The 25,712-nt window shown below is 26.5% G+C and overlaps 1 protein-coding gene across 1 annotated transcript; it reads left to right on the top strand.

Annotated features, from left to right (window-relative positions):
* The first annotated feature begins 19 nt into the window (after positions 1–19).
* Positions 20–25,700, top strand: LOC119681302. The gene is made up of 9 exons (XM_038094455.1): positions 20–363; positions 623–711; positions 2,706–2,805; positions 6,312–6,421; positions 6,495–6,598; positions 13,317–13,412; positions 16,658–16,814; positions 18,795–18,913; positions 25,205–25,700. Exons 1-9 carry the CDS (start codon positions 141–143, stop codon positions 25,551–25,553), a joined length of 1,347 nt encoding a protein of 448 aa, XP_037950383.1. The 5' UTR covers positions 20–140; the 3' UTR covers positions 25,554–25,700.
* Positions 25,701–25,712: the final 12 nt, after the last annotated feature.

The following is a 25,712-nucleotide window of genomic DNA, read 5'->3' as shown; positions in this document are numbered from 1 at the left end:
AAATTATATTTAACTTAATTTAATCGATTTGATGTCTCACCGCCCGACCGCTCATATTTCTTTGATTACAAAAGGTCATTGTTAAAGCATTTACGTGAAATTGCATATTTATGGCTTCCTAGTAGTGCACAAGAAAGCCTATGTCATTTTCTTTTCAATTCATAAAGCTATTCGCTTCCACAAAACTGCCTACAAAACGTTCCTATCAGAAAATCACGAACCGTCAAATCAAAATGGAGTATATCTTCGAATGTTTCTTCGAGGATACCTTCGAGAAAATCACACGTAATGGCCTCCAGGACCGGTCGTCACGCCGTGATGTCTTGGATCATTTGAACGCCGTAATTGGTGGCTGCAGTGATGGCAAGTATTTCTCATAAACTTCTCATAAATATTGGTATAAAAAGAAAATCAATAAATTAAGTTAAAAATGGTATGAAATGTGTTAAAAAAAATATTTGCTAAAAAAATTAAATTATTTGGATTTATATGTGTTTATTACATTACTGCAAATATTTATTGATTGCAATAATTCAATGACATTCTTTTTATTATTTAGTTATTGAAGTTAAATTGATTTTAATGAAGTACAAAAATATTTTTTTTTTTTCTACATTGACAGGACAAAATATGCACACAGAGGAAGTCGCTCGCATGGCCGTGCTTGCTGCGGTTCGCTATCATCGCGAAAAAAAGAATGCCAATGGTGATGTATGTAATATCCTGTTATTATTCTTTTATTTTTTTTAAGAATTTTTTTTTTGTTAGGAAACAATAAAAAAATAATTTAATAAAAAAAAAATTATTTAATAAAAACAAATAATTTAATAAAAAAAATAATATAATAAAAAACAAAATAATATAATAAAAAAAAAATAATAAATCGAATATAATATCACAATGATTTTTATTTGATTTATTATTATTATGAATACTATTATAAATATTATTATTATTATAAATATTATAATTATTATTATAATTTTTATTATTATTATAAATATTATTATTATTATTTAAAAATAATTTAATAAGTAAATAATAAATCGGATATTATGTCATTAATGAATGCACAAACACTTGTTTATAATTTCACAATAATTTTTATTTGATTTTTTATTATTATTATTATAAATATTATAATTATTATTATTATTATAAATATTATAATTATTATTATAAATATTATAATTATTATTATAAATATTATAATTATTATTATAAATATTATTATTATTATAAATATTATTATTATTATTATTAAAAATTTATTATTATTAAAAAATAATTTATAAAAAAATAAATTAATAAAAAAAATAATTTAATAAATAAATAATAAATCGGATATTGTGTCATTAATGAATGCACAAACATTTGTTTATAATTTCACAATAATTTTTATTTGATTTATTATTATTATAAATATTATTATTATTATTATAAATATTATTATTATTATTATAAACATTATTATTATTATTATAAATATTTTTATTATTATTATATATATTATTATTTTTATTATAAAGATTATTATTATTATTATTCATTGTATTCTTGGTGTTAACCGAATATAACTTATCTTGATTATTAAAGAATAACACTTCCGAGCTTTCTAAATGTATGTATAAACACATTTCCTAAGTTGTCTGAATGTTAATACAAATATTACTTCTGATTCTAGAGGTAGTGAAAATAACGCTGCTCAAATATATAATACTGCTGATATCTACAACATTCTTCATTCGATTAAGAATATATCACCGTTAGACATTTTGATTTGGACCCACTTCGTTTTGGAGATGCTTATATTAAAACCTGTTTTAACCGATTCTCTGATCAATATAACTAGTTTAGGTTGTATATGTACATATCTCTGAGGAAGCGACTCTATAGTCTCTAATTAATATGAATGTTTTACTGTTAAAACTTCCTATATCCAAACCAAGTCTATAATCAAGACCAACAAGGATAAAAAACATGTCTTTCTTTAGGTCCGTGGTCCATACAAATCTGACGCTGCACAATAAAGTGCTATTGTGAAGTTTTCTGAATATTGAATGATTTGCTACTCATTTCCAACCGAACTGATTATTTTCTGAGAAATGTCAAACACATTGGAGAGATTTCCAAATATATGTTCTTTCAAGAGAGTCGAAAATATTGTATTGAATTATTAACTATTTTTGCATCTTTGGTGCCCATGAACTAATACTATCACAACTGTTTATTCTAAAGTTTATGTATTAGCTTATCATTTATTGTATGACTTATGGTCAATTAATATATTTCTGTAAACCACAAAACTCTCATGTGATGTAAATATACTAACTTTCTTAAACCGAGTTGAGAATATTGGATGAGAGCTTCAACGGCAGCCATTTTGGCCCTTTTTAGAAGGAGTAAATGTATTCTGTTCGGTAAGGATTAATTGTAAAAAAATCTTCTTCATAAATATATATTCATTTTTTCTTAAATTAATCTTATTTAAGCTTTCTTTTATTATACTAAAAATTTTACAATCTCATAAATATGTTATAAAAGGGAAGATTTTAAAAAATTCAAAGGATTTTAACTTTACGAACTTTCATTTAAATACTAAATATATACCTAAATAAATAATTTTATTTAGTTTTTTACATTTCCTGCATTTTCAGAAATAATTTGTAGCTTTTACATAAATTTATATTTTGTATTTCTTCCAGGTGTGTTTAATGGGAAAATTTCATAATATTTTGTATATTGCCTTACGCACCTGCTGGGATTGGGGAGTACGAGATTCCGCCGTGGTGGTCGAGCTTTTGGGTAAGCAATTGTTATGTGGTCTCGAAATAAAAATCTCTAATTTATTGACTTTTATGATTTCGGCAAAAGATTTGATGTTTGTGTAATAAAATAAAAATTTTTGTAATAAAAATGAATGAAGAAAATATTCAAAGATTTGTATTTGGATTTATAAAAACATACAGAGAAGTTACAGAAAAAATAAAAGATTTATTTATTTTGTTTCCTTTAATTTAAATAAATAAATTTTGTTCAGTACAAATGGCAATTTAGTTAAATGTAAATCATAAATAAAAAGTAATAAATTTTATGCATAAATTGCTGGTACATTTTATATAAATGTTTGTAAGACTATATATAAGAAGAATATTTTGAATATAATTTAATTTTATATATATTCAAAGTATATTTCAATAGTAAATATATCACTTTTTATCACTTTAATGAATGTATGTATGTTAGTACTTCATAGTTTTTGAAGGGTTACTCCATTCAACCACTAAAACGGCGCGAAATAATAATTGAACTCACGCAGTACTCAAGTATACTCAAATGCTCAAGTATACTCTCATTCGAATATTTCGATTATAGACTTTAAATGTTCGAAAATGTTTTAGCAGCTCGAAGATCAGAATGTATAAAGTTTCGAAAAATTTGAATAATATTTTAAACTGTAATGTACAATATTTTATTTCATAAAACTACTGGATATGATTTATGAAGATCGTCGATTGATAAAGAGAGATTTATTACAAGCTCAAGGCATGCTAGTAAGGACAGTGAGCGATATTTTATTTTGGGTTCCAAAAAACTGTGTGCTCAATGTTTGCTCTACTTCATAAACACAGAAAAATATATATCGAAGCAGTGTATATAAAGTATATAAGAAATATATATATTATGTATACAATATATATATTGCTAGCAACATCTGGAGCATTTCAGTAAGAATAGAAAGAATTTTTTGCATGTTTTTATTACTATGGACGAAATTTGGATCTATTACTATGATTCTACTATGAGTCTATATATTTCTTGAAATAGTGTTAGCGTCAGTTTTATTATTGAATATATAGAGAATTTTGCTAATATATTATTTTAAAACTTATAAAAGAATAAATTCAGTTAATTATTCCAACTTTTTGGAACATTTAAATGAGAAAATTTGGTATAAAATATTTGGTTTATTGATGAAATAATACTCTATTAAGATAATGCATCCATGACACTCATCTCTAAAAATTATTTCTAAAGTCATTGTTAAAATCAAAAAGTTATGGAAGGGACCTGGTTTACAAAAAAAAATACGTTTTTAATTGAGTTAATACACCTCAGAATTTACAGGTTCAAAAATAATGACTAAATCATTGAATGAAGTTACGAAATATCTCTCTGACTACTCGCTTTTCTTATGTCTCAAACAATTTTTCATCAAACAACGAGGTAATAGCTATAGTAGTGTTGTTTTTCGCAGATTTTCCAGAAAATAACTATACAGATGAGATTCTTAAATTGAAATATAGTTAAAATAAGTTTTGTAAGGTTAAGGGAGATCCATTTTTCATATCGATTCATCGAACTTATTATAGTTAAGATCCATTTTTCATATCGATTCATCGAACTTATTATAGTTCATATTTTCTTATATAATTGAATATTTCCAAATAATTAAATACTTATACCATTATATATTATATAGTGGCCAACCCTGTGTTTTTGAACCATTTACTCACATATCTACTTTAAAGCTAAGCTTTTCCAATTAGAAGTTTTATATCCTATGACAAGTAATATATTTCGCATAGAAAAGTGGTTGCAATAGGGAAAAGTTTTTCCATTACAAAACTTATTTCTTTATAGATATATATTGAATATTAATAAATTATAACAAAATTTTATTATTTATCAATTGATTGAATTTTTGGCTGACTATACAGTTGTTTCGAGTATTATCAGATTCCCATCTTCAATGGTCTTTTGAAATTATTCTTTTATATGATTATTCGTAAATAATTTTTGGAGACTTCAAATACCACGGGTTGAACTCTTACCCTGCCAAATTTGAAGCTCAGAGTCGGTGTTCATTAGCCGACTGAACCAATGCCGTACTTGACTTATATATTCGAAAGCTTAAGAATAATTGAATTAATTTTTTGTAGAGACATTTTTTTTTATTCAATTAAATTTTTCAGATATTTTTTTAAGCAAGTAAATTCTTGAATGAAGAATATTTGCTGAATTCGCAATTGCTTTGTTTAAATTTACTGGGTTAAAAAATTTATCTCTTGAAAAAACTTTCCTTTAATTCGCTTTGAAAATCAGTTGAATTTTTTTTAATATTCTTTCGTTTTTTCATTAAAATTGCGTATATCAGAAAAATCCTCTATCCTCTACTCTTTATTTTTTTTTTATAGCAAACATCAAATTCATAAAATTTTACACATATCCTTGTCGACCACTTCCAAAAAAATGTACAGTGCAAAGCATACTCATATTTTAGGCAATTTCGAAGGATATTAAACATTTTTCAAAATTTGCTGAACAGCAATTTTGTAGAATTATTAATTTTGAACATTTACACACTTACAAATGTAGAGGACGTAAGAAGGGGTGTCCTTATTTGCTTTGTACTATCAATGCATTATTGTAATTGCATTATTGCTTGTAATGCAGCAGTTGCATTTGTCCTGGCAGTTGCAGTTTTCGCCGAAATAGTGAAAAAAATCCCGCAGTGCGTGATATTTTACATATCCAACGGCTTAACATGGCAGTGATAGTCACAAGAATAACTGCGTTTGTGCAACATTTTAGTTGTGCAAATAATTCTGTGTCTGTTGTTGTTGTTGGAGGATTTTGCAACAAATTTCATGCAACAAGTGCGGTGAACGCAACGAATATTTTTCCATTTACTTTACATTTTGACACTTGAAACTGTTTTGTTGTTCTACGCATTGCAGTGAAGCATGTAGGGGAGTGTTGTGGTGTAATGTTTTTTTTACTGCTTTACTGCAGCACTTACAATGCATTTTTTTCTGTTTACAAGATTGTAAAGTGCTGAGCTGTGCCACAACAAAATCGTGTTATTCGAGTTAATATGCAAATGTTTTTAGCCAAAATTGTGTTGGCGATATTGAATCGTTGCTTCCGAAATGCAGCATTTGCAATATCAACTGACATACTGACACACAACAGCACTAAAAAAATATATAGGATTTTTGTAATTAAATTGAATTGTTTGTATTGAATTTTTTGTTTGAAAAATACAATTTAAAAAGGATTATTTTGCTTTATGTTGTATAGAACTATATTAAATTTTAGTAATTATTTAAAAATTTGTTATTCCCTTTACCTGAATTTTTTTATTCAGAAAAGTTTTTGTATATAACATCTATCAGTTCTTAAAAAATCTCACACCTTTTTTCGACTTATGATGTTATATTATATTTTTAATTGAATTTAAATAAATTATTATAAAATATATATTTCAGTATATAATTTTAAACATTTAAATTTTTTTTTATGTACAGAAGAAATTTATTCATGCGAAAAGACTTTTGAACGCATATTCTTAGGAGCTTTATTTGGCCCAAATGCTCCACATTTTATAGCAGGCTGGCGTAGTGACTTTCGTGATCAGGTTTGATATATTATATATATAGTATATGGATAATAAAATTAAAATTTATATTTTTTTTAAATATTTTAAATAGGATGAAAATATACGCGCTATGGTATATTTTCTACATCATGCCACAAACCTTTGTATGAAACTGCCAGTATGGATAGCGAGATTCGAACAGGAACGTATGATTAGGTAAGTTTATCTCAATTAATTTTTCGTTTTTATACATACATAGATAAGTCTTGTTTTTGCCCTTAAGTTATATTAAGTAAAAAGGTATTAATCTTTTCTAAGCTAACAATGCCTCTTAACATAGACCTACTAGCACGGTTGCTGATCGATCTTTTCTGTTCATTTCTATTAAGTAAGGAAATATCTACAGTTCATCAAAGCGCTCTGGTTCTACTAGCAAGGTTATTGTTCTTTTTTATGCAAATAATAAATAAATGATAATAATTGAAATATATATTCAGTGTACAAAAGAGTTCTGGGGCTACTAGTAACGTTGCTGTTTTTTTTCCTGAATTTATCTTACTTTCAGTCCTTTCTGTTTCAATTTTCTAATAACTAAGAAAATATTTCCAGTTTATCAAAGATTTAAAAACATGTTTGCTACTCATATTTTCTACAAGTTTGTCTTACCCTTAATCGTTAAACTATTTCAGTATCTATATAATACATACTTAAGTAAGGGTGGTGTTTGTTTCCTTGCTAGTTTATCAATCTTTTCGTGAATCTATATATTCAGTGTCTATATAATACAGACTTGAGTGTGGGTGGCTTTCTGGCTTACATAAATCTAGCTCGCTAGGTACTAAAACTTTTTGTTTCCTCTCTCCCCTGATTACTGGAATGAAGTTTTCACAATGCTGTGGAAATCTTCTCCATTCATTAATAAGAGGTGGTTTAGTGGGTTCAAGTCTCACACATTGGCTTTCGATGCTTCCACCTACTGTCAAAAGGCTGTGTTCATTTACTTTCTACTTTGTCAATCTTTTCATTATCTTCAATCTCAACACACCTCGAAACTCATTTAATCTATTTGTTTTAGATTTTTTTAAGACACTCTGTATCTAGTTTCGATATTCTTTGCTAAAATTTGGGTCTCTTAATATCTATCTGGATGACAATTAAAACAACTATTCTTTGATACCCATAAAATATATATAAAAGTCTTTTGAAAGATGATATAGTGAATTTAAGTAAAGAAGCACAATGACGGAATGACAAAATACATTGTAAAAGTGGTTCAATTATTGTTTTTAGTACGTAATTTGTTATTGTGCAGTAGCCTTTCCTAATGAAAATGGATTAAAACATTTTTGAGAAGATTTTAGGTATCTTGCCCGACCCAATTACACAATCACTGCTTTCTAATTTTAAATTCTAATATTAATTTGTATGAAAACTCTATTTCTCAAAAAATTAGTCTTTTGATATACTGTATAAGTGAGCATATAGTATAGTACATATCGCAGTATATAAGTTATTTGCTTTAAACCTACAACTGTGTGCCTAACACCAATACAAGTGTAACAAATTACAAAAACAAAGTACAGCAAATACTAATGAAATAATATTAATAAAAGGCAACATATTTTAATGAAATTTATTGTTGCCATTGACATAAAACTCCTTCGGTTGCGGTTTTTAATAAAAATCTTAACATAATTAAATTAAGTGACACACAATAAATACGACAATAATAGTATTACTACAATTCCATGTCGAGGGAAAAGGGAATCCGAATCTGACTGAACCCGAATGCGAATGAATTTAATTAAAAGATGTTTGTCCTGGGAAATTGCCATAATTTGAGCGCAAAATAATTAAATTAAATTCATTTTAATGAGCCCAAGCAGAAATTTAAGTAAAATAACATGTGAGGGCAAAAATTATTTTATTTCATTACAGCACCAGCACTTTTCCATGTTTTATTGTTAAAAATAAGATTGCATTAAAATGTAAAATATAAATTAAAAAAAATATAAAATATTTTTAATTAAATTTTGTTAATCAAGGTTATGTAAATATTGTTTTACTTAAGGCTTGAATGAAAAATATTTTGTACAGGTTTTTGCTCTTTAATTCAAATTAAAAACAAAGACTCAACCATGTTTTACCAGCTCAGGAACAACATTTAATACTTTACATTGCTTATACAATGCCTAAAAACACATACGCTAACATAAACACAATCATACAATCACTAGAATCAGAACAATGGCAATTCTAGTAAATTTATGTATGTATATGTGCACAGCTGTAACATACACAACTGTTCTGCTGCAGCATGTAAACTCATATGTAAAAATGTACACGTATGCGTACGAGTATGAATTTATAGTCGCTTATGTTCACAAATTCTCAGTTCGAAGGCGTGTAATCAATGCATAATGAAGTTGTGCCTGGGATTAAAGCTTAGTCGAATGTTAACTGTTATGCTGCTGCCTATACAGAAGTGCAGAAGCAGAAAAATTTGATAGAAAATGTAAACAAAGATAACATAAAGTAGCATTTATGTCAGACACAGCAGAGTAAATTTGATAAAAGCTGTTATGAAGCGACATTTAAGTCAAATCGTCAAACCATCAAACCATCAAAGACAACAGACTAAGGTGCAACACTAATTCGCATAATGGCTTAGAATTGAAACTGAATAGGAGCATTTTAAACACATTTTGCTTGAAGCCTGAAACTGGAAGGTTGAAGCAACTACCAAATAACTAACATTTATTGAATTATGTCCTAAAGATGTAGTTTTTGAAGTTATAATTAAACGAAATAGTTATCTCGTAATTAAAAGTTCTCTTATCTATACATATGAGTTAAAGTTAAAAGTTTCTAATATATTTTAAAGTTAAAAGGAAAGTTTAAAATGTTTATATTGTATGAATAACGTTTAAATTTAAAATAGTTTGAAGTTAATTAAACAAAATGAGAACTGATAGAGCAGTTTGTAAGGTACATATATGAGCATATAAAGTATAGGGATGTGGGTGTAAATGACGAGCTAATTTAATTTAGTGTGGGTTATGGTGAACAAAGTTTGCAAAGTTTGTATAAAACATATCCAAAAATTAATAGAGTGTCCAATAGGTGTGTTGATTCGAATATGTACACGTAAATACATGTGTACGGAGTATAAGCTGCAGTTTTGGTACAGATTGAGAAAGACGAGTTTATACGCACCTAATAATTATGTAGCTCATGACTATAAACTGAAATCGATTAGACAATAATTGCAGGTGGAAGAGGATTCTTTTATTCAGTTTTCATTTCTTAGTGATTTTAAAGCGATGTTTGTAAGAAATTTTGTTGCATTACAAACATTATCTCAGAGCAAACACTGCTTTGGTATGAAATACGTTTTTTTTACTAAGATATAACCTTACTTATATAGCCTCAGTTGGAATAGCTATTCATATATTCACAGCACAAAAGAAAAAAAAAGCTCGACGCATGCAAAGTGGAGAAAGGGCTTTACAAATCATAGCATCATTGCAATATCCATATTCGTGGTATGTAACGAGAAATCAGTTTGATAACAGCTGTATATATTGTTTCCAATGATGCATTTTGAAGTCCAATGTAGTTATAGAGTAATTAGATTGTTGATGTAGGCAATTGTATCAACCTTGTGTTATTAAGCACCTTCCTTCTTCATAGTTGTAGTTAATAGAAAAGTAATTAAGATCAATAGAGAACGAAGTATCTACAGGTCAGGCTAGGCTAATGACTTTCAAATCTGTTAAATATTGCATCTATCTTAGCACTGCCGTAACAAATAACAACAAGAATGGCAAAATAAAGCGTAGATGTAGACCATGTCTCCAATAGAGTGATCGGTTTGAGAAAGCACTAACCGCGTTTGATCTACGAGACTGACAAAGGCGTATACGCAATATAGGCGCCTAAAGAGAAATGCTCTTTCAGGCTGACACTCGATATAGGGTTGTTATGGCTATTTGAATAAAAGAAACTGTAAGAGATATTATTGTGTTGTGAAGTAATTCATTATATTGTATGACAACATGCCACAAATATTCTTTACAATTATTTTATTCTTTACAATTTTGATGTTTAAGTCTAGTGTTTTCGTGTCAGTTAAATTAATAAGCTATAAATCTATAAGGTTGAAATAAGTGTATAATTGGCCAAGTAAGATTTAGTGAACTTGTCTGTTCGTCTTGGTCACGGTCCAAAAAAACGAAATATTTTTTTTAAAATATAGAATGAATTGATAGAATTTTAGCTATAAGTTTCATGTAAATGAAAAATAGGTTCGGTTGATGAATAACTTATTATTCTATAATACTTGTACTTGTACTTTGCATATAAATTACAAAAATATAAATATATGACAAAATATCTTTAATTTATGTATATTTATACGTTAAGCATATTGCGATAAATTTAAATGGATATTCAACAAATATGAAGTGTTGTCCGCTGTAGAAACTGTAGCGTTTGTATTTGTCAATCTATTACAATGTCAATCATTAGGATAATATAAAATAATAATCTCTAAAATTGATACTCAATATTTTTCGTAATATAAAGAATTAATATCATTATTATAAATGTATGATTTAAATTATTTGACTGAATTTCTAACGAGTATATACTCATCTAAAGATCCTGCCGTAATCCTTCAGCTGTAGCTTCCATTAAAAATCTTTGTTGATGCAAATTTATAAGTAAATTAAATTTAACTCTCTTGTTATTCAAATTTTCAGTATATAAATATGAGATTAACTGCTAGATTTTTAAATAAATTACTTTAAAATCTTATTAAAAAAACTCTTAAAATAATTAGTAAATTAGAGTGAAATTGAATACATGTCAAGGGTATTTTTTATTCTTCAAATTTGCAAAGTGCCTGAGACAATTTCTGTTTAATTTTTGATATTAATTTTTTTGACTGTCTTCTGACTCAAATTAGCGAACAACAAACTTAAGCAGCTTAAATGTTATTTTCTTTATCTCATGTAAAACCAGGCCAAAATAGCACGACGGCTTATATCCTGTAGGATTTTTTGGTAGCACAATGACAATTTTTTTTATTGTTGCAAATAAAATATAAATAAATTTGTTGTTGCTGTTGTCATTGTTGCCACTGTTTAACTGCGTTTATCCTTAACTTTGTTTATTTCCTTTTCCTTTATCTTTTTATGAGTACGAGTATGTACTTTACATACATTTCGCATTTTATTTTTTTAAGAACTTTGTGAACATTTTTTTATTTTCCTTTTCACTTTCATTTACCTGAAAAATTGCTTTACTTCCGTTCTTTTGTGTCTGTCAACTTAAAATGCGTAAATTTATGCAAATATGCTTATATGTGTTAGGGTTTTCATGGCTTATATTTTCTACAAATTTATTTCATGCCTTAAAAAAATCGACCACATATATATGTATATAACTATACTGGAGCTTTTATATTCATATATATATATATTCATATATACATATATATATATATTTATTTTTATTTATTTTTTATAACCACATGTGTCACAGCTACTTTAAAATAATTTAATGCTTTTGTTTGTCAAGAAAATAGAAAAATAAAAATAAAATGATTTTTTTTGTTATTACTTTGTATATGAAAAATGAATAAAATAAAATTTATTGCATCGCATTGGTCTCTCTCATAGGTAAAATTTTATTGTCTCACCGATTTACCGATACAACAGTTTATGTGCCTTGGGTGCTTCTTTTTACTAGAAGCATATTTGTAATAAATAACATTTTTCAGATTGAAATTTAATGAAATTTATGTCAACGTAAAGCTCATTTTTTATTGCCAACATTCGTTTGGGATATTTTATATTTTTTATCGTTTATTATGATTAATTTGACAAAATTGTTACAAATTTTTAGTTGATATAAAAAACATTGAAATATATAAAGTAATATTAAACGAAAACATTACCTAAAGGCTGTAGCAAATAGAAAAATATTAGAGAATATTCTTCTAGAAAATAACAGGAATCCTTCTAATGAAGACAAAAGCATTCATATGTATAGAGAAATACTAAAAATAACGCTCCAAATATACATATACTAATACTAACATATACTAATTCGCGTTATATGGCGTGTGAAGTTTATTCTGGTAACCTAATCGACATACAACTTCCATAATGTGAGAAGTTTATATATATTGGTATATAAGTAAAACTATATCGACATATAACTCTAAATAACTGACTTTACTATAATTGATTTGAAATGGGTGTATCCTACAAAACCCTATCGCACCCTTAAATGTGTGGGTCGTATATCCAATTTTCTCAACTTAGTAAAAAAAATAATATGACAATTAGTCCCTTTAAATAATTTTAATTACAATACTCTTGGCGAATTGTTCCAGTACAATGTCTCTGTTTCTTCTCTTCTCTTTAATAACAGAGTTGCTACTTTCCTGTAGACAAACTTTCGTCTACAATAACGTTGTCAGAACACATAGAATTTAGACTTGATTATTTTAGTTAAGAATATTCAGTTTTTCAATATATTCAACAACCTGATGATATTCTTGATGTCACCTGATGAGAATTTGCTGTTCTAATATATAACAGTATTAATAGGGTCCAGATCTGATTATTTTGTTTAAGGATATTTGGTTTGTGAAAAATAATACATCACCAGTCTTATTATCTAGCCATCATGGTTGTTATCTAGCCATCATTTAACGTTTAAGCTTCGACTAAATACAACTGTCTACTGCGTAAATTTTTGTTATTTTTTCCAATATATTATGTATACTATATATATGTTAATGATATAACTAAATGAATAAATGAAGAAAAAATAAATATAAATGAATATTAAAATGCTAACATATTAGTAGTAATTAAAAAAAAGTTTATAAAAAATGTTTTTTTTTTTCAATTTTTTACAGTTTCATTGATATTCCCATAGAGTCCTGTGGTAAATCATCACCTTTACGCGTTGCCTTACAGGCCAGTGCGCCTGATTTGCTGTTAATATTATTAAGGTAAGTTAATGCAAATAAAAAAAATTCAATATTGAAAATTATAATAAAAGCGATTAAAAAAAGTTACTCTATTAAAGGTTGAAATAATATTAAAGTTAAAAAAATTTGAAACAATTAAATTGAATTAAAATGAAAGTCTTTAAAAATTTCCATAATGTTTGTTGTTATATTTAAAAATATCTTTGGTTTCACTTTAAGTGCAAAAGAAGTCCTTGAGACTAAAAAGTACTTTAAAGTCTTTGAGTACCGAAAAAAATAATTTGTTGTGGGAGAAGAAAAGTTTTGTGACTCCAAAACGTCTTAGAGCAACATTTTCTTTGGTCACATTATAATATTCAATATGCAAATAAAATCACTTTAATACGAAATGGTAAAAAAATAAGATTTAGGTCCATTGAAAATATATTTATGATAATAAGTTTAAAGAAAAGTTTAATAAGAGAGCATTAACTTATTAAATTATTTGTTATAAATTTTTTTAACTTAAAATATTTTTTATTTTATTTATGTATTCATTTATTAAACTTTACTCGAATACACACTATAAAAAAATATCAAAAAAACCAATTCAGACTAGTGAAAATAAAACAAAAGTGCTAGTTAATATCACTAAAAATATAATAAAAATAAAAGCTTTGTATGTTTGTCGACACTTTTTAACAGTTTTCGTCTTTGGGTTCCCGGTCGCAGGGATCATTTTTGGTAATTATGGTACATAGCAAATGTGTAAACCAGAATAGTTGCTTCTGGAATTTATTTGGAAATTTGAACGGTCTGGTGATACCGCTACGATCATTTAATAGTTGCTGAAATCTTTCTGTTTAAGTAATTTAATATAAGATGAGAAGAATTAATATTTTGCTGACTTTTATATGCAAGTTAACCTATTTTGTAATAAAAACTATCCAGCACAATTTAAACTAAACTTATAAGCTATATTAAGATTTCCTATAAAGATATCAGTAGATTTGCTATGAATAGTAGGTTTGTAGGTGGTTCACTGTTGGTTAGGTTATCATACTGGACGATTAAATAAACACATGCTGTTGTCGTTCTTGAAAACATTTTGGAATAAAGATATCAGTAGGTTTGCTATGTATAATTATTTATAGGTTTGCTATTGTGACGTGTCATACTGTTGGTTACGTTTTCATGCTGGAAGATTGTATTATCTTTCCAAGGATTCTCTTCGTTTCTTCGCGGAAAACGAAAAAAGTATTTATACTTGTTTTGGTAGTGTTCAGTAGAATATAAATTGAATGTGATAGGTACTGACCTAGATGTTTTTAAAGTAGATCTAGAAGATATTTCCTTAAAAAGCTCTTTGAGTTTACTCTGAGTTTTTTACGGTTGCACAATCGTTCAATAGGCTTAATTAGATTCTAGGACAACCCTTTTGACTTAAACTTTAACAAGTTAATTGAAATTTAGTGAGGTTCATTTAAAGTTTTTTTCGATACAGTATTTTTTTAGAGTTTTAATCAAATATTTTTATTTTTTTTAAATTTATTTGGTATAAAAAAAAATAACGAATAACTATATTTTAGATGAAAGAGTCACATTCACTTTGGCTTTATTTAATGAAATACTAATTGACTATTAAAGTGTAAGACAATTGCTTAGAGATACTTGACAATAAGTTGTAATGAAACTGTATAGTTTTTATATAGTATAAATAGAATTATAAATAAATAGTTAATTTAAAATTGTGTTTAAAATAAATATTTTGACTTTTGAATTTTCCTTTTCCAATCCGAAGATTTTTATTATTTTTGTGCATTGCAACAGAGCTACAGAAATTCATTCATTTCATTCCAAATAGAAAACTAACACTATTTGAATATTTTGACAATTTAATTGTAATTTGTACAGTAATAAATATATATGCAAAAACTTAAAAAAATATTCCAAAAGTTTCTTCAACTTACTGATATTTTCTTCTTTAAAGCTCTCCTCAATGGGAGTTGCATAAATTTTTATTCGAATATTTTGTTTTTGCAGGTCCTTTAAGCAAACATAAAAAAATAAAAACTCAGTTTTCTACAATAATTTAAACTGCAAAGTACTTATGTAAAATAAAATTTGCATAAATATTTCTCCTCAATACAAAAAAGCATTAGACGAGATAAATTTATATTTATATGGATATACATTCATATACATAAATATATTTTTTTAAAAATATTTGCACTCAAGTATAAAGTTCTTGCCAAGTACAAACTTTATTGATTTTACTTCGCATTGAAAATATGAGAGTAGTTATAAAAATACGATGACAATTTTATGGTTGTCTTATAGATATATATGTATATATACGAGTGTGTTCAATGTTTTGCATTAGATTCTTCTAAAGTTGCTATAAATATTATTTTCTTACCAAAAATTTGGCACAAGTTCGAATGTTATAAAATCTAGAACGACATATTGGTATTCGTAACATATTAATATCTAATACCAGTATTTCTGAGACATTTCTAACATAGTTTCGAGTAAATTACTTCTACTGAAGTATTTTAAATTTATTGATTTTAATAAAATTCTTTTAAAGAAATTTAATTGAATTAAATAAATATAAAAAACGTATTTTTTTTGTTAAAGAAAATATGGAAAATTGTCATTCAATACACAAACAAACTATGAATTCTAAGCCCTTAAGTGATTACTTTCAATACGGTGGCACATCTATTATTGATGCTTACCCTTATAGTTATTTACGTTTATTATTTTCCACATATTTGAATTTATGACCGAAGGCGTATTTTAGCCAAGTAATTTATAAAATTTCTGCCAAACTTTCAACCGCAAATATTTAATTTAAAGAAATTAATGCAAAAGGTTAACACTCAAAATTTCTACACATTCACACCTGCCGAGTCCAGTGACATATAAAAATTTACACAATAAAATACACAACTTTTACGCCCTGAACCTTATCTTGCGGACCTCATATAATATAGTATTATTATTTATTGTTACTTTGCTCTAATATATATGTATATAAATGCGTATAGTAGTATAGATATGTTTATTCAGATCGTATATCTTACAAATTATGTGTTCATATGAAAATTTACTTTTTATTTATTTTCATTTATCAAATCATGCATTCAAATGAAAAACGCTCCGTGTTCAAATGTAACTTCAAACTTGACTCGATATACGATGGCTGCTGTTTTGACTACAATAACAAATGCTGTGAATACTTCGAATATAATTCAATGTCGTTCGAAATTTCTTGTGTTCAGATATGGCGCCAATCCTAACCCACCGGATGGCGGAGCATCCGTAGTTGTGTCATTACTTGACAAACTGACAGAAAATGGTCGCAATTACGTATTTCAGAATGTGTCCTGCTTGCAAATTTTATTACGAAATATACCTATGATTGAGATGCCTTACAAGGTGAGTATTATACTACAAACACTACTATGTAGATAAGAGATATTTTCAGTTTGAATAGGTAAACACAATGCGTAGCAAGTTAGGTAGATGCAAATTGTACTACTTAACGTGTTTTGTATTTGAAGATATCATCATCAGTTATCAGCATCAGTTAATTTAAGAAAATAACATTAGTTTGTTATATAAATTTATTTAAAATAATTAATTTAATTAAATAATAGCATATTAAACATTAGACATCAAAAATATTAAAATTTATAAAATATTAAATATTATTTAATAGTAATAGATAAAATTGCTACTATTAAATAGTAGTAGTAGATATATACTATGTTCAGACAGCCAAATTTACTTAATTTCGTAAAAGTGAAATAAAGTGTGTTCATACTGCTCCAAATGAATCAACAAAAAAACAAAGTCAGACTAGTGAAAATAAAACAATAGTGCTAGGTTTAACAGTTCTCGTCGTTGGTTTCCTGGTCGTAGGGATCTTTTTGAAAATTACTTAATTTTGTAAAACTGAAATTTAGTTAATTTCGAAAGTGTTCATACTTTCATTGCTACTACTAAATTGCTACTATTAAATGGTAGTAGTAGCTTTATACGATGTTCAGACAGTCAAATTTCCTTAATTTCGTAAAAATTAAATTAAGTTAATTTCGAAAGTGTTCATACTGCCCCAAATCAATCAACAAAAAAACTAAGTCAGACAAGTGAAAATAAAACAAAACGGCTAGTTTTAACAGTTCTCGTCTTTGGGTTTCTGGTCGCACAGATTTTTTTGGTAATTACTTAATTTCGTAAAAATGAAATTAAGTTAATTTCGAAAGTGTTCATACTGCTGCGTGTGATTAAGAAAATCATGACAATAAAAATGAAATACTTTGGAAAAAAAGTTTAGGACATAAGCGTAATATATGTATATATGTATATTTAAAATAAAAAAAAATACATATTGAAAATTTTTTTTAATTTACTTTAAAAACAATAAATAGACTGACAGTCATTAAAAAAATGGCAATATAAAATATATAAATATAAATGATTAAAAATTTTAATTTTTAAATAAATATGATCAAATTTCTTAAAAACGATTTTTTAATAAAAGATTATATTTTTACTATGACAGTATTTATCAACTGTTTCATTGCTCTTAAACTCATCTTGTTTTACTTAAGTTTCCAAAATAATTAATTTTCTGCAACCTTCCAGAAAAAAATTATATTTGAAGTATCCTGATAAACATTCTAAAAATGGATTGGAATGGAAAATAATTACAATTTTGCTGTTTTTGACATTTGAATTGACGAGTGTGCAAAATACTTTTGACAATTGTTAATTGTCAACATCTGTCAGTTGTCCAAAATGTTTGAAAATGTTGCCATTTGAATATTAAAGAGTTAAATTATAATTTATTTGTAATGCGTCGCCACTTCAATTATAGAATATAGGAATATAGGCTGGCAGGAAATTACCAAACACAAAGGCAATTTATATAAATATATAAAAAAAAATTCAAAACAATATAAAATAAATATATTTAATTATTAATTCACTTAAATTATAGTAAAAATAATTTTATCACTTAATTATATTAAAAACTATAATTTTGAACCGTTTGTTGTTTTGATATAAATATCAACATACAATTTTTTATCTTGAGTTTATTCATTTAAATTCTATTTATATATAAAACTTCATCTTCACCATGAAGATGAAGTTTTATTGTTTATAAACTTTTCTCAGAACTATATGTCTAGATAAGTAAAAAAATGGTGGGATCCCATACAGTTACGGTTCCTCACAATTCAAACTTCACAACAATCATGAGATGTAAAAATATAATAAACATTTTTAATCTATAAGTATTTTTGTAATTAAAATTATTTTATTTTATTATTTATTTAAATTATTTTTTTATTATAAATAATAAATTCAATTTATAGTTACTGATCATTATATCTTTCTGTTGAATTTTAGCCAATGGTCTACAAAGTCAGAAGAGAAATGTTTTTTGAAAAATATGGCCGCCTTTTGATGGACAATCTTATTCCAAAGGAGCAAGTATATGGTGTAATGTCATTGAGGCATTTATGTCGGTAAGTGTACATTTAAATAAAATAGTAGTATGCATAAAAAATGCCTAATAAATCGCAAGTTTTAAGATACAAATGCATAAGAAACTTTATAACAAAAATAAAAGTAATAATTATATAAATAATATATAACGAAAAAAAAAAAGTTTTTTAAAACTATATTTATATTACTAATATATACACTATGTATATACTATCTATATAAATTATTAAGTAATATTAATAAATATTTTATTAATAAATATATTTAATTTTAATTTAAAGTATCTTCACAGTAAAAGTTGGTTGCTTAATAAATAAAGTTAAATATTTTACTTTCTAAAGAAATGTACAGTATGTCTTTTAATGCAGAAGTCACGAATATGCTGTGAAGTTAAACGTTTTTGCTGTAGCATTTTTATTCTAGTATATTTCAATGCTCTGTGGTCACATTGAAGTGACAATAAGTCACATCGTTTTCTAGGCCACTATCTCGGTATTCTGCCACGTATTACTCTAATTTGTGCATTCCATTTTTCAACTCGCTGCATTTGAAATGCTTACAAATTACTCGCCTTTTACAATGCGTCCGGCCGGTTAGTGACATTTTATCTCTGAAGTAATTTTTTAAGAAAAAAAAAATGGAACAAAAAGGTTTTAAGCAAATTGAGGATTGCTTGCATACCTACTTGTCATTATGAAAAACAATTAGCATGTAAATGAAATACGATATTATGTATTTCAGTTAGTAATTAGTATGAATTAATATATTACATATTTATGAATATACTATCACTTATGAATGAAGCTATATAAATTGAGAATGGCTCATGGCTATGTGCTTACCTACTTGTCTCTGTCGAAAGCAATTAGTATGTGTATAAGGTATAAAGTACTTCAGATACTTCTTTATAAGATTTGTTCATGATCCTTATTTAGAAGTACTTACGTTTATATCTAGTAGTGTGGTAGTGTTAGTAATTAAGTATGATAAGTTTGCAAATAGAAACTAGATAGTAAGAGAATATGACAACAAACATTTTATTTTTAATTAATTCAATTTTTGACTGGCCATACCACTGTTTCGATTATCATTAAATATTCATTGCTGGTAATATTTATTGATTTTAATAGTTTGTATAATTTTTGAAGTACTATAGAAGTGCCAAGTTTTCAATTTTAAAACACTGTCTCCAGTGTGAACTACTATATTCTAGACCAGGGCTATCCAAAGCACGGGCCTAATGCGGCTTGCGACATGTTTGATATTACATTATTTTATTTTTATAGTGTTGCAAATAAAAGAATCAAAACGTATTAATGGATTACACTTCATGTGAATTTATTTAATTTACAAAGACGTTAGTATATTTTTTTTTTGCACAACTGGTTCAAAAACCGCATATCCAGTAAGATAAAATATTTTATATGGCAGCAACTATTCATACTAATGGATAGAATTGTAAAAGATAAATTAAAGAATATTTAATTAAACTAAATTTAGTATTATCACCGTATTTTTTTTTTTCTGTTAAAATTATGAACGTATGTATTTATTTCTGCGGCCCTCCAACTTATTTAGTGATTTGAATTGGCCCGTGAACTTATCTGATCTGAACAGCACTGCTCTAGACAATGCTGAACATAATATACGTTATTCATATATATATATATAGGTTCGTTAATTTTTATTGTTCTTTCAAACATTAACAGCAACAAAATACTTGCTGTATTCAATTTAGAACGAGTGCATAAACCTCAGCTATATAAACTTCAATTAACTGCTACAATTTATTACTGCTCATTTCTTGCCTATTTAAGAATAGTTTTTTCGTAATATTTTACTGTGAATAAATTTTATTAGTATAATTATTGTTGTCAAACTTTATTATTAGTTTTTTACAAATATTTTGATTAATGAATTTCATTAGTACAATTGTTGTTGTCAGACTTTAGTATAGGCTTCTTACAAACATTGCTTTCATTTGCTCTAGACTAGTCATTTTTTGTGATCCTAGTATAAAGAGTTATATTTAAGTTTTAGTTCTAGGATTTGAAAAAGTAGCAATATTTTTTTTATTTATTTTTTTATGATCCTCTGATATCATTAATTTGAATAATTAGTTTGCACTATTAAAAATTGTTTGAAAGTCAAATGTACTATTGGAGAGATTATCCATTTAACAAATTAAATAGAAGTTTTTCAAAAGTAAATCTGTTAATGGTTTTTTCCGTAAAATAAAAACACTCAAATTTTAACTTATATTTTAATAAGTAAAATATAGTGCATATATATTCGTAAAATATTATATTTTATTATAAAAACCCTTTAAAAATAAGGATATAATTATGTTTACTTTACAATATCCAATTAAAAATACTAAGAAAATAAGAATGACCCATTTTTTTGACCCTTCTTAGTAAAATCATTTTTTACTGCTACTTATTGTGAAATACAGAATACTGAATACTGAATGCTGTAATAAAATTGTCTGTTTTGTTATTTTTGAAAGAAATTAATTTAATTGAAAATCCCTAAAGGACTTTGTCATTACAATTTTTATATGAATAAAGCTAAAGTAACTTAATAAGCATAAAAAATAATTTTTTTTAATACTTTTTAAATTTGAAATTATTTTTTCTTTAATTAAAAGAGAGTAAAGGAAAAATATTCGTAAAAGCAAAAATACTTTAGGGAGCCTATCAAAGAATCCTTTTATCTTAAAAGTTTGCAGTGATAAAAAGAAAATCGCTTTGCTGATTAATACTTGAGCTTGAATGCAAATACCTACTTTTTTGTTTAATACTTTTTCCTTCACTGACACTCCGATCCTATTTAACAAGATTTATTTAATTAATTATGTGGTTTATATAAAGTTAATAAAAAATCAACAAAAAAAAAAAATGTAAACGTATATATGTATATTTTAGCATGAAGTTCAAATTAGTAAAAATAATTTCTATATAAAATTTAATAAATTTGCTACTCTTTTGTGTGCTAATAAAATATGATTAAGTGGAAACTGAAAAGTAGTAGAAAACAGGATGGCAAGGAAAATGTTATGCTTGCCTGCGAGAAAATTAAGTAAAAATTTTAAAATTTGCTGAAAATTGTATTTCTTAAGCCAAAACAGTGTAGCAAAATGACAAAGTTTATATACAATATATATTTATATATATATATTTTACTTTTGTTATTTTTGCTGATGCTGTCAAATGCTGCTTATGCTGCTTATGCTGCTTATACTGCCGTTTGGTAGCTTAAATTGACGTTGGTTGGTGGCAGTCAGTAAAAATCCTGCGGTTGTAGAAATTCGATATCCTGCGCTGAGTGAGTGACTGACTAGTAAGAAGCAGCAGAAATGTTGAACAATTTTTCTTGCTGTTCTTAACTTTGTCATTTATTTAATTTAATTTTCCTTTTGTATTTTGTTTTGAGCTAAAATGCGATTAACTTTATTTTTGCGTGAAAATATTTTGATATGAAGCATAACGGAAGTATCGATATAGGACCTTAGAAAAAAAAGAAGTGTAACCAGCATAAAGATTAGTCTTTCGTAATAGTTAGATTGGGGATATGAGAATGGGACTAAAGTACTTTATTAAGCTAACGAAGTCACATTGCCGTGCTGATGGACAGCATATTTCATTTGTACTGCGACTATGTATCTGTGCCGTTGGGGATTTCAAATGGCAAACGAATTCCAGCCAATATTGAACGCAAACGAATTGAATTTCAATTAAATTGAATTAATTTTTTTTTACTTAGTGCTGACAGTGAAACAGGAACGACGTAAGTAAATTACTGCACCTGGTTTTAAACACGACTGTCGATGATATTTATTGACAGGAAAATGGAAAATTTAGAAAAAATGACTACGTTTTGTATACATTAACAAAGTTTGATTAATGAGATAAAAATATCTACTGATGGTACTGAATTTACTGAAGCCTACTAATATACATACTATGTAATACTTCAAGGTAATATATTCCGTTGAAATATATATATACAATGCTTTAAAAACAAGTGAAATAAGTTTAGAAAAAAAATTGAGAAAAAGTTATTTCTGAATTATAAGAAAAATTTTTTTTAAGTAATCAAAAAAATTTTTTTATATATTTTGCAATTTTCACTGTTGAAAACTTATATTTAACCGCATAATATTTCACTTTATCAATTCAAGCTTATCGAACTTTAATGACAAGTGAAAAACCCCTTTAGCACACTTTATGCATGTGAAAGCATATAATAAAATATATATAAATATATCTACTAAAAAAGTTTTACTCTAAAACACACTATATTGATATACTTTTTGCATGTCGTCGTCCATATGACAAATGACCTTTTTCTACCAGTTTCACCGAAACGATAAGAGAGTTTCCCTACTACTATAACTGCATTACGAGTATAATAAAATAAACAACATCACATCTAAAATGGAAAATAAAATGAAATAATAATAAGAGCAAACTTTGGTGAAAACTGTCAAGTGTACGTCAGCAACTTGTGTTTTTTAATGGGAAAGCATTGATGATTTATGCTTGGCAACGCTTGGCATTATAATTTGTCTTATTCACTTAGATCCGAGCATTTTGTCATAAACTCATAATACATATAAAATAATTGAATTATTTTATTATGTATGCAAGTAAATGTTGCAGAAAAGAAAATTTACTCTTCTAGTCATATGGCATAAGAAATTTCATTAAAATGTGCTTCATCTTAAGATAAACAAAGTTCGTTTCTATCTCACACACAAGTATAATATTCTCATATAGCACTCTGTTGCTGTATTACAGCACTATTGCAACAATGTACTTGAGTAAAATGAGTTTACTATAATTCATCATGCACTTTATTAAATTTGTTAAATAGATAATCAACTCAAGTTGAAGTTGTAATAAAAACTTTTGTTTTGAAGTCATAATACTGGTAAAAGAATAAAAATTTTTCACTTAATTCACTAACATAAAATAACAAGCAATTGTCAATAAAATTCTTCTTCAACGTTTTTCATGGAACTTATCTTAACTTTAGTAAAGCTGTTTTATTTTCTTGTGGATTTTTTTAAGCTTGTATATCTTTAATGTTTGTGGAGAACAAAATTTTTAACCTGAGAAATTTTCAATGTAAAAGTAACTTCATCATTAATACAGGGTTATGCATTTTGTGATTCCCACAATAACATTTTTTAATATTTGTGGAGAACAAAATTTTTAACGTGAGAAATTTTCAATGTAAGGAATAAAAGTAACTTCATCATTAATACAGGGTTATATATTTTGTCATTCGCAAAATAACAGAAAATAACACATATTTGTGGTTAAGATTTTGATCTATATCATCAATATATCATTTATATATACTAGAATACTATATATACTAGAATGCTAAAACTTAATCTTACAGTACTAAATAATTTTCGATGATTTATTGTTATATAGCTAGCAATAGCTTAGCCAAAACTTGACGGATATCTGATTTCAAAACATAAGGACTTTAAGTTTAGACAAATTGTATAATTTTTATGCCCTATTAAGCTTACCAAAACGCAAAATTGCACGGTCTAAAAAATTCTTGCGCAAATAAGTCAAAACTAGACTTATGGGGCTTGGTACCTGTTAAGGATGTTATACATCCTTATCTTGAAATTTACACAAAAAAACGGCAAATTAATATTGACAATTTGTGTTATATCCTCGTCATTTATAAAAAAAGTGGTTGGATCTATTACAACCCCAAACAAAATCCCACACTATACATTAACTTCTTATCAATGTAATTGACTTTTGTCAGTTACTAGTGATTGTTTACTAGTGGACATATCCACTTAGCGAGTAATGACTCTTGTCACCATTTTGGTACTAAGTTTTTACAATTTTTACAGTTAATAAAAGCTTTATATAGTAAAATGGCTAGTGTTGGACTCAATACGTAATGTTTTGGATGATAGTTCTACATAAAACATCTCATTGAAACAGTGCTGGACTACAAAATGAATAATCCTACACAATTCAAAAAACTTAAAATAACTTATTTAATTAAATATTTTAATTAAAGTCTTTTTTGCTTTTAATTTTCTACTTTAATGTATTTTTCTTGTTTTTTTAAATAAAAAACAAAGAAAATACTTAACGTATTGGTAAAATTAAATAAAATAAATCTAGCACACATGCAACAGTAACTTTAACTACTTGAGATACAATTTCTTTCCCACTAAAACTTAAGCAACTTTCTTCCTGTTTATTTACTTAAAAATTTTCAACTTCTAAACTTACAATTTTTTTTTTGGTCTTAATGTCTTGCAGTTGTCGTATACGTGATTTGCTGCGTAACAATGGACAACTACCAGATGGCATTGATACACTACGACTGCCGAGACGTTTGCAACGTTATATTGACTTAATGGAAGAGATTGAAGGACCCGAAAATAATAACTGCAAAAATCAAAAACAACAAAAGAGTGAAACTGAACAACGGAATACTGCAGCTGCCTGTACGAGTGCACATACTAGCAGGAGCAGTAGTTGTAGTGGTGGCGGTGACGGTGGCGGTAACGGCGGCACCGATGGTGGGAAAGATATTGGAGCTGATGCTGAATGCAATAGTGAAAGTGAAAATGATACCAAAATAATAGAGCAACCTTTGAAAGTTTAGAAGTTCTAAAGTTGTTTTTATGGTGTCACAAAAAGATTCCCTTTCGTCCTTTCCCCTTTTTCGTTTTATATCTTTTAATTTCATTTATTTACTTTTGTAGCTTTTGTAACTTTCAGTGAAAATGTTTGCCATTTTTCTAATTCTTTTTGCTTTTATTTG

Source organism: Teleopsis dalmanni, chromosome 2 (assembly GCF_002237135.1).
Source record: "Teleopsis dalmanni isolate 2A chromosome 2, ASM223713v2, whole genome shotgun sequence".
In the NCBI taxonomy this organism is placed as follows: domain Eukaryota; kingdom Metazoa; phylum Arthropoda; class Insecta; order Diptera; family Diopsidae; genus Teleopsis; species Teleopsis dalmanni.
The sequence above is the reverse complement of the archived record's forward strand: the minus strand, read 5'-3'. Positions and strand labels throughout refer to the sequence as shown.